The sequence below is a fragment of the Triticum aestivum genome, chromosome 4D (genome assembly GCF_018294505.1).
Source record: "Triticum aestivum cultivar Chinese Spring chromosome 4D, IWGSC CS RefSeq v2.1, whole genome shotgun sequence".
Taxonomy (NCBI): Eukaryota; Viridiplantae; Streptophyta; class Magnoliopsida; order Poales; family Poaceae; genus Triticum; species Triticum aestivum.
In genome coordinates, this window is record NC_057805.1 from 414,032,398 (window position 1) to 414,042,709 (window position 10,312).

Consider the following 10,312-nt stretch of genomic DNA (forward strand, 5'->3'; position numbering starts at 1 on the left):
GAAAGGGAGCCGACGATCACCAAAGAGAAGACGTGAGTTTGCTGCGGCACAAAAGAAGGAACATATATATATCACCCATTTGACCCCAAAAATTACCAATTGCTCAAATGTGGCAATACACGGGTATTTTGCTAACATATACTCCCTCCTTTCCTAAATATAAGTCCTTTTAAAGGTTTCAATATGGACTACATAAAAAGCAAAATGAGTGAATCTACACTCTAAAATATGTCTACGGAGTATAAGGTGCATTTCTTTTTTCAAAAGTCAAACTAGTGCATGTTTGACCGAGTTTTTTAAAAAAAATCAATATCTAGAATACAAAATTTATATCATTTGATCCAACCTGAAAAGTAGTTTCATATTTTACTCCCTCCGTTTCTTTTTAGTCCGCATATAAGGTTTGGTCAAAGTCAAGCTTTATAGAGTTTGACTAACTTTATATTAAAAAATATAAACATTCACAATATGAAATCAATATTATCAGATGCACCATGAAACGTATGTTCATACTATTTAGTTTTAGTATTGTAGATGTTCATATTTTTTTATATAAATTTGGTCAAACTTTGTGCAGTTTGACTTTGACCAAATCTTATATGCGGAGTAAAAAAACGGAGGGAGTATCTATTAGGTATTGCAGCTGTTGTTATTTCATTCTATAATCCTGGTCAAACATTGAAATGGTTGACTTGCACAGAAAACAATACATCTTATATTCTGAAATGAAGGGAATATTTAAGAACGGAGGGAGTAATAGATTCCTTGGTGTGAGTGTTCACTCCGACAACTAGCTCACTATATTTTCTTTTGAGAAATCTCAAGTATTATTGTCTATCATCTATAGCCAATCTAATAATCCATCATAGTTCCCCGCAAAAAAAAATCCATTATAGTTAGCTATAGAGGTATACCACACAATTTAAACCTGGCCCATCTCATTAACTTACAGAGCTTGTTGAAGTTTACGCCATGTTTGACTATAAATTACAACATTCTTATCTTCTTTCTTCTCCCTCTCTACTTCACACATGTCTGTTGTGGCAGCTCCTATAGCTCCCTTACATCATTTTATTATACTTGCTCCAACAACCGATTAGTTCAAATTTTGTGCGTACGTCCGGTCAAATTAGCACCAGCCCACAAGTGCGACAGATTTAGAGTGTGTTTAGTTGAAGGCCTGGGCAGTGGTTACTCTGCCTGAGAAAAAGTGATGGCTGGGAACGCCTGGGATGAAGAAAAATTGTGCCTGGTCAGGCTAGCCTGGTGGGTGAGCGTTTGGTTCCTGTCAGTGCTTATAGAATTTTTAAATAGTAGGCTGTTGCTGCTACCAGCTGCCGAAGCATGCCCAGGCATATGGGGCGGGACGCCTGGGCCAGGCAAATCAAACTGCCTGGGCTAAGTACTTTTTCAATTTTTTATTCTACTGGCCAGGCTAATCACAGTACCACCACGGCCAGGCCAGGCAGGTATTTCTCAGGATGCGAACCAAACAATCATCAGGCACATTTCAGGCACAGCTCAGGCCAGGCATGCAATGACGAGGACATGAACCAAACACACCCTTGTATTCACACAAAAAAAGTGCGACAGATTTAGCCTCTTTTATCATATACTAAAGTTGCAGAACTAAATCGATTATATATAAGCTACATAAAAAAGCAACAGTTTCTGTATCAAAATACAAAACGAATACGACCACTCCCAAGCAACTCTTTCTAGACATTAATACATGCGAAACAACACAGAGAAATGGTCAGATATACTGCCATTTGACTCCAACATAGAGAAGGGATTCCGTCAACTAATGCAATTGACACTAAAAAGAGAACTAGATAAAGAAACGCCTCGCATTTGCTCTCTGCATAATGTCTTGTCCCAAACAACACACCTGATGTGTTTGACTGCCTTCTTGCGAAATGATTGCAGCACTACTGGGGTGCGGCCAATGCCTTGGGCTTCGGCTTAACCTCCACTTCATTCACCCCACGGATAAATATTGCATCAGGCTCGTGGCTGGAAATCGCAAAAGAGCCAGTAGGTCAACTCTATGTTCTGTTAGTGAGTAGTGACAGAAAATTGTAAGCGAAGTTCAGTCTTACGGTTTCTCTCCCTCTTCGTAACCATAGCTTGATGCCACAGCAAGCAGATGCCCATCCTTGCTGAACGACAGAGCAGCAATGCTTGACGCGTACTTTGAGTACTGCGATGAAAGTTAATGAACACCCAGGCCACTTCAGACAATCGTACTACCAAAGCAAAACTATCACCCAGATACCTGATACAATCTCTTCTTGTTTGTGCCATCCCACACATTCACAAATCCATCATGGCCTCCAGTGGCAAATGTGCCGTATCTGCAGACATGCATAACAATGCAAGAAACTGAGAACAGATAAACCTATGAGAAATCACCAAGAACATTAAACACTGAAACTTTACATTGGATGGAATGCAATGGCATTGACAGGATAAACAGTGTCCCTGCCAGACTCAGATTTCCGATGACACTTGAAAGCATACCTGAAAAGGAAATTAACCAATGAGTAAACAAGTATTTTAAACTGGACAGCCAGTTTCACCATAGTTCAGTGTAGGTTGCATGGGAAAGTAAGCGGATTGTCTCTTTGAGTTAATAACTTTGCAGGAAAGGGGTGAGCACTGCAGAGTGATTGCCAATGCACAATTAAAGGCTAGGTTATAGAGTTGAACCGTTGACTGCCAGTTGTACATTAAAATGGTATGACATATGAGCTTGCTCGCTTGAATAGTGATTGATCATATAGAAAGTCAAGGTCGCATAATTCAAAAAACTAAGAAAACAATCCAGGTTGGAGCCTTGTAGTTTATGCTACCACTGGTGATGAACAAGTTTAACCAGCCCGCCACTATGGTCCAGTACGTTGACCTCTGGCGTCGGCTCCGGCACACTCCCCTCCCGGCGACCCCTGATGTGCTTCATTGGCGTTGGACTGCCTCTGGACAGTACTTGACTAGCTCCTGCTACGAAGTGCTATTGCTGGGTGACACGCAGACCCCGCATTGGCATCTCATGTGAAAGACGTGGGTACCTTTGCGTGTTGCGTTCTTCATCTGGCACGCCCTCCAGAACACATGCTGCACTGCAGACCGCCTTGCCTGTAGGTGCCTCCCCATGCCAACCGGTGCATCCTCTGCGACCAGGAGACTGAGGACATGCGGCACATCCTCGTGGGTTGCTGCTCCTTCTCCCATCAGGTGTAGCACAAGATCCTTTCCTGGTGTCGTACCACGGCAGACCCTCCCCATCCGGAGCTACCCTTCTTGGACTGGTGGACGGTCTCTTGGGATCATGCCCCCCTGCCTTGCGCAAGGGGATCTCCTTGCTTCTTCTGCTAACTGCTTGGTGGCTTCAGAAGCATTGGAATGGATGCGTCTTCGATGCCTTGATGCCCTCCATTGCACACCTTGTCCGAACTATCGAGGAAGCTAGACTTTGGGCTAGAGGTGGAGCCAGGGGGCTCAACCTACTGTTACCTGAGACATAGACCTTATATCTGTACGGCTGAGCATCCCTTTTTCTTGTTCTGCTCATGCGCTCGCAACCACACCAGATTGTGTGCGTGGTTTTGCGAGTTGCACCTTGTAATTGTTTCACTCTCTACCTATCAATGAAATGGCACGGAAAAAAACAAGTCTAACCACTCTTTTCAGTGTTCTGCATTTCTAATATAAATAAAAGGTGTGTTGTATCTTGGTGGGATTGTGGACACGCTACGGTTACCGTCAAGATATCAAGCCAGCTGGAGCGAAGTGCCTACTTGGTTGGCTGAGTGTGTTGAACACACCGCTATCCACTCAGGGCTCATAACTGGGACATACCTGCCTACCCACCTCTCTCATCACTGAATGCCTGAGCTCCTACGAAGTTCCTAACGAAAACTTAAAGGCAGCTAAGACTACCACAGAAAGGTACTTATGGTAGAGTAAAGTTCCATTATGATGTGTCAAACACCACCTGAGATTGAATTTCAAATTTCCGTAAAACAGTACACATAATGCCACACAAAAATTTAGTTTTTATAATTTCCATGTTGAATTTGTAGTCCAAACCAAAGTGATTTCCTCTATCACCTACATATTGTTTGAACTAGATATGATCTGCATGAAAGGATGACAAAATACTACTCCCTTCATTCCCTTAAGAGCATCTCCAATAGATGATGTAAAATAGGGCACCAAATTGTGGTTCGAGCAAAATTTGCATCACCTAAAAGTGCTTTTTTACATCACCAAAACCTCCAACTCCAATAGATGTAAAATAGGTGTTGCAAAATACATCACGGTTGTCTTCTTGTGGGTGCCCTATTTTACATCATCTGTTGGAGCACAGAGTGATGTAAAAACGTCACTTGGTGTTGCAAATTTTGCTCCAGCCGTGTGGTCCTCTGGTGATGCAAAACTTGCTCGAGCAGCCCAAGTGATGCAAATTTGCATCACTTGGCGGCCTATTTTACATCACGCCCCATCCCTCAAGTAAAAATATTTGCATCTAAATCATCTATTGGAGCAGTGTTTTTGCCTTCTCGCGATGTAAAAAGTGGTCCCGGTCTATTTTACATCATCTACTGGAGATGCTCTAAGGTAGACAGACTTGTTTAATTTTTTGGTAAAATTTCCATTAATGAAGGCGCTGCGCTATTTTAGCACTAAACCTGCCGAAAATACCACAAAGTCACACACACACAGACGCTGCAGCTGAATTCTCCGCCTTCCATGCTGGCCTTTAGTGCTACGGAACCATTTGCTTCTCTCGCCATATCCCACACCCACGAATAAATGGAAAAATCAATTGGTCTTGCATGTGCCCAACAAAGCAATGACGGCTCATATTGGCTCATGCATGCTGCATGCAAAGAGTATGGTGGGGTTCATGTGCTGGGCTAATAACTACTAAAGCATGTGATTAACCAGGGGTAAAAAGGTCAAAATCTCCTTGGTCTTAACAAAACAAATTTCACACCCTCGTTCGAGGAACGGAGGGAGTAAGATAGAATCAAATACATTACCAAGCTACAGAAGCTAAAAAAAATCTTAATCAGTTATTTAAACTGTGTTATGCTCCAAGAAACGAATATTAGAAAGCATTGAAGCAAGTGTGAATGTAAAATGATTACAAATACATAAGAAGATGTCTTGAACCTACGGTGCCAAGAACATACTTTTTAGATTGTGCAGACTCAGACAGGTCGAAGAACTCCATAGACACTCGTCCTTCGACAGAACTTAGAGCATACCCTGAAGCAAGCAGGATTTCAGAAGGTTAGTCTAAATCAAGGCTGCTTGAGCCGCATAATTGTTGCAGTTCATACATTACTCTGGTAAGCATACTGATGGCTACAGCCACTTATGTATTGGTACTTGCTAAGGTTCAAAATACAGTCATTACATTTTCCCAAGTGGAAGTAACCGTATAACTGCATAGCTCATTCCTATTTTTTGTGCTTCTATAGATAAATTTAGCCAGCTTTGTAATGTACAAATTCATGTATTAGCGTCATCTAGCACTAATAAACGTTTCATTTTTTTTAATAATTTAACCTGGAGGAGCATATTCCATAAGATTAAAATCAAAATCTACAGAACGAAGCTTAGCTTATGCAATTCAGGTTCATGATTTTTCTCATGTGCCCACTGGAAAGATTGAATTTATAAAGTATACATTTAGAAGCTCAAACACAACCGGAGAGACCTAGGGTGGCTTTCAAAAGAAAGCACAAATATTGCGGTTTATCAAAAGCAACCACATGACGATAATGTACACAACTGTTTCTTTATGGTTGAAATAAGGGTGACAATGGGAAACATGCAGTCGTGCAGTGCAACTACAGTAAAGAGAGAACAAGTTACCTGTTCCGTTTGGGAAACATCGGACGCAGCGTGTTTGATATTTCAAAGATGATTCCCTTTTTTGCTCAGGTTGAGACATATTGCGCAAATCATAAATACTGACATGTCTTCCTGCTGTTGCAACAACCAACCTATTTCCTACCAGTGACATAGAATATACACGCTCTGGTTGAGCATATGTCCCAACAAGTGTACGCTCTGGTCCGCTAACTCCTCTGGGATCCCAGCATTTAATTGTCTTGTCCCAGCTGCCAGTTATGACTTGTCCTAAATGGATAAATATACAGACTGAAAGTCAAAATTCTTATTCTCATGTACCAAATTATCTCACACTAGCCAGATAATAGTTTTGGAAATCATTTTAGACAATATTGACATAACCTACAAATATTTAGAACAACATTTAAAAATTAGTAAGCACGCTTGCCCAGTCTGTCTTTCAGTCAGGATCAATGAATATAGGCCTGGAACATTGGCTTTTACCTTCTCTCATATGAAACATTTGGCATACATAGAATTTCCATGTCCTGTCTGTTTTAGTTAAATCATCTTGTACAAATTCAAACACAAGAACTTTCTTCGTATTTTTAAAATGTGTTTCTCAGTAAATTTATTGTAATAGTTTGTATGTGGTTCAAATCACAAAAAGTTCAAACACAAACATATATGGTACTAGATGATTCAACTAAAAACAACATTCCCATGAATTTCCAATCCCTCTACTAAAACTTGTAGAAGGGTTTCTTTGACAACAACTCTCATGAGTCCCAATTAGAAAAAAAAAAACTCTCATGAGAGTCAACCCCACAGAATAATGGGAATTCGAATTCCCAAAAACATTGCCCTTAAATTAAGGCCAATGGAGGCTACACTGACGTACCCAAATTTATAGGTGGCAATTCGAAGTGAACGAACACCAACCAAATATTCCAACACACAACAGGACAAACCAAATCAATACTAGCCCAAGTAGAAATGACTATCTAGAAGAAAGATATTTCCAGGTATCATAATGTACAATGAAATGGATATCCCCTGAACATGCATCCAAATGGATAAAGCAATGTCAAGAAGCCAGACAGCATGAAAAAGCCGTATAATCAAAGTAAAAATTAGAAACTAAGATCATTCTATACAAGATTAGATGTGCAAAAATATAGTCATTAAGAATAAAACATGAATTCAGTTAGCAATGTGATATGTGTACTGATCTCTAAAAATCAACTGCATCCTTAATGATGATATGATTAATGCAGTAAATAACCTTTGGTTTGACTGAATCAATTTGCATCAGTATTTGTCCGGAAAATGTACGTCCAAAAACATAAACGCAAGAGCAATCCAATTGGATGTAGTTACAAGTACCTGCAGCATAAGAGTACTCCACACAGCGAACTGGAGCATCATGACGCCCCAGAACATCCTCCTTTGACGAAGTAAATGATAATCTGGGATAGTTATTTGAGCATGTTTCTTTTAGTCTTACTAAATCTTGACATAACTGATAATAACAGGAGGGAATCAACAATAAATTTTTGATTCACAAACAACATTCAGCATAGTAATGTCGTTACTCTTGCCTGCCAGCATTCAATTGACAGCAAATCAAAATATGGGCACATTGCTCGTAAGTCTTACATGAAGCATTCAAATTAAGACTCATGCACCACTAATAATCTTAAGGGGGACTGGACAATTTTCCCACCATACATATTTTTATGTGTGATTCTGCAACAAGGTCTAATCAGCATACAATTTACATAATGATCAGGACCCAGGACTCATCGACCCTTGAGATGTTGACCAGGAGTCTTCGTCATCATGCGTCTTTTCCTAGGGACGCGTCACAGCAGGTGCCTTGACCCCCACAGGAGGGTGGGATGATCCAATTTTTACTCTTTCACGATGCAGTCGTTTCTGCACGTTGAACTTCTTTTGCAAACTTAATCACTTCACACTTTCATTGTAGTTAAGTGATAATGTTTGGTATAGCAGCCTTTCCAAGCGAGTCTCTGGGATCTCCTGTAAACCCCCATCTAAAGCAGGGCAGATGCCTCTTCTAAAAATATATTAATTTATAATTTATAATTCTCCACAGATATAACATATCTACAGCCCTATCTTGTAATTTGAGTACTACTAAATGACAGTTGGTGAAATTGCTTCTTTATATGCACTACCCACCTTATGGCGCTGGAACTAGTATATGTGGCAACATAGATGCACCGATGCACGGGTATACCCAAGCAACTAGGTCCCTTTCATAGATTAGTTTTACAACACGAACCTTATAGAGAGCGTTCACCAAAAATAAAAAATGAATCATATCGCTTCCTCACCAACGAAACACAGCCTAGGCATCCCGTAATGGTTGCAGATCTACAACCCAGTCGATTATACTAACGGCCCTGCCAATTCCACAAATCCAACGCAACGAAGGCGTAGAAACCACAAAACACAACAGCCCTCACCTCCGCACGGTGTGGTCGGCGCCAGCGCTAAACCCGGAGGAGTCGTCGTGGAAGCAGCAGTCGAGCACAGGTCCGGGGTGCGCGAACTCCCCTTTGAGCAGGCTCGCCTCGGCGTCGTACAGCCGAACCGTCTGGAACAGAGCCCAAGCACCCAAACCAGGTCAGATCGGGCAGCTAGGGTTTACTACGCCTTGCCGGAATGGAGGAACGGAGGGGGGCGCGTGGCGGCTGACCTTGTCCCAGGAGGAAACGAGGAGGTGGTCGCTGTGGTTGGAGAAGCGGAGGTTGGAGATGCCGTCCGACGGCGGGTTGGCGAGCTCCCTGCCACTGCCCATAGCTGAGGCTGCTGCGCCGGGTGCGTCACTCATGGTGGGAGGGGGGAGGAAAAGGAATCGGGTCAGGTATTTGGTGCAGGGGGGCGGAAACGGTGGGGGGATTCGAAATTTGAATCCAGAACGGGCGGAGCGAGGAGAACGGGAGGGCGGCGCGGAACGGGGAACGGAGGCAGCGGGAGGAAAAAGAAGGCTGGAGAAGATGCCATTGCGTCATGGCCTGGACTTTTCCTCTTTATTTTTTAGCACGTCGTGGACTTTTCCTAGAGAGAGCTTCGGCGCGCATGTATTCGCTTTATGGCCCGGCCCAGCAATTCGCCACGCTGGCTCGCTCCTTCGAAATATAAGTGTTTCCTAGAGAGTCTCTCGTTCGATCGGATTTTTTTTTGCTCGCTTCCTTTTTACGTTCGTCCCCATTTGTTGTCGGTCTGAACTTTCAGTCTCAGAAAACACCTACTCCCTCCGTAAAGAAATATAAGAGCGTTTAAATCACAGAGGGAGAATTTTTTCTGTCAGTTTTAAATTTTCTGGTGAAATAAAAAAACCAGTATGGGTTTTAAAAAATGTTCATGTAATTCAACAAATTTTGCGGAATTTGAAAAAAAATCATGGAATTTGAATGATGTTTGTGAAAGATTTTCGAAAAATGCACAAATTTGAAAAAAATCATAGTTTGAAAAAAATCATGAACTTGAAAAGGTTCATAAATTTTTAAAAAAATCATGAATTTAAAAAAATTATAACATTTGAAGAAGGTTCATGAATTTGAAAAGGTGTTCATGAATCTAGAAAAAGTTCTCAAATTTGAAACAAGTTTATAAAGAAAAAGGTTCACAATATTGGAAAAAAGGTTTGTGAATTTATGAAAGTTTAAATATTTGAAAAAAGGTTCATGAATTTGGAAAAAAATCACGGATATGGAAAAGGTTCACAAAATTAAATAATGTACACAAATTTGAGAAAAAATCCTAAATTTCAAAAAAATGAAATTCACAAAAGTTTCACGCATTTTGAAAAAAAATGAAAAGGGAAAACAAAAAAATAAAATAAAATAAAAGCCGAACAAAAACCGGGTGAAAAAACAGATCGAACAACACAAACTTGGGGGGGGGGGACCAAACTAGAAGCTTCCGGAATCTTCACAAAATCGAAAGAGGAACTGCCTGCTTGGGCGCATTGGAATGGGTCGGCCCATTATTCCCATCGCTCAACTGCGTGGGAGCCATGTATGAACCACACAGTTCCTGGCGCCTTAAGTGCTGAATAGAAATTGGGCTTTTCCTATGTCCTACTACTCCCATCACAACATGGTTTGAACCCTGTTAAAAAAATATGGGTTGAACCGAGATATCTTTCTGTTCGAATTGGGCCTGACCATCAAACTTTTCCTTTTTCGCAAAGCCATCAAAGAAACTACATCACTAGGTTAAACTGGAAGCATCACATGATTATGTCCAACATCCCTATGTGCGCAATCTGCAAAGCGGATCGAGGATGACTCATGGAGACACTCGCTCATTTGACTATACCACGTCATGATGTGTTTGGCACTTGTTGATGAATCTCTCACGGAGCATATGTGCATGAACAGATGTCCTGGCACGAAGGGATGGTTTTCCC

General features: G+C 41.3%; 1 protein-coding gene across 1 annotated transcript; it reads right to left on the reverse strand.

Moving 5' to 3' along the window:
* Positions 1-1,549: 1,549 nt before the first annotated feature.
* Positions 1,550-8,893, reverse strand: LOC123098245 (mitotic checkpoint protein BUB3.2). The gene is made up of 9 exons (XM_044520184.1): positions 8,594-8,893; positions 8,361-8,491; positions 7,255-7,337; positions 5,890-6,156; positions 5,202-5,277; positions 2,443-2,523; positions 2,279-2,357; positions 2,103-2,203; positions 1,550-2,016 (listed from the first exon to the last, which is right to left on the reverse strand). The coding sequence occupies exons 1-9, from the start codon at positions 8,726-8,728 to the stop codon at positions 1,932-1,934; spliced, it is 1,038 nt and encodes a 345-aa protein (XP_044376119.1). The 5' UTR covers positions 8,729-8,893; the 3' UTR covers positions 1,550-1,931.
* Between the last annotated feature and the right edge of the window lie 1,419 nt (positions 8,894-10,312).

Coding starts and splice junctions, on each gene's coding strand:
- LOC123098245 (XM_044520184.1), bottom strand. CDS start 8,728: ATGAGTGACGCACCCGGCGCAGCAGCCTCAGCTATGGGCAGTGGCAGG. Junction 8,492..8,593: donor TCGTTTCCTCCTGGGACAAG/GTCAGCCGCCAC, acceptor GCTCTGTTCCAG/ACGGTTCGGCTGTACGACGC. Junction 7,338..8,360: donor GCCGACCACACCGTGCGGAG/GTGAGGGCTGTT, acceptor TAACTATCCCAG/ATTATCATTTACTTCGTCAA.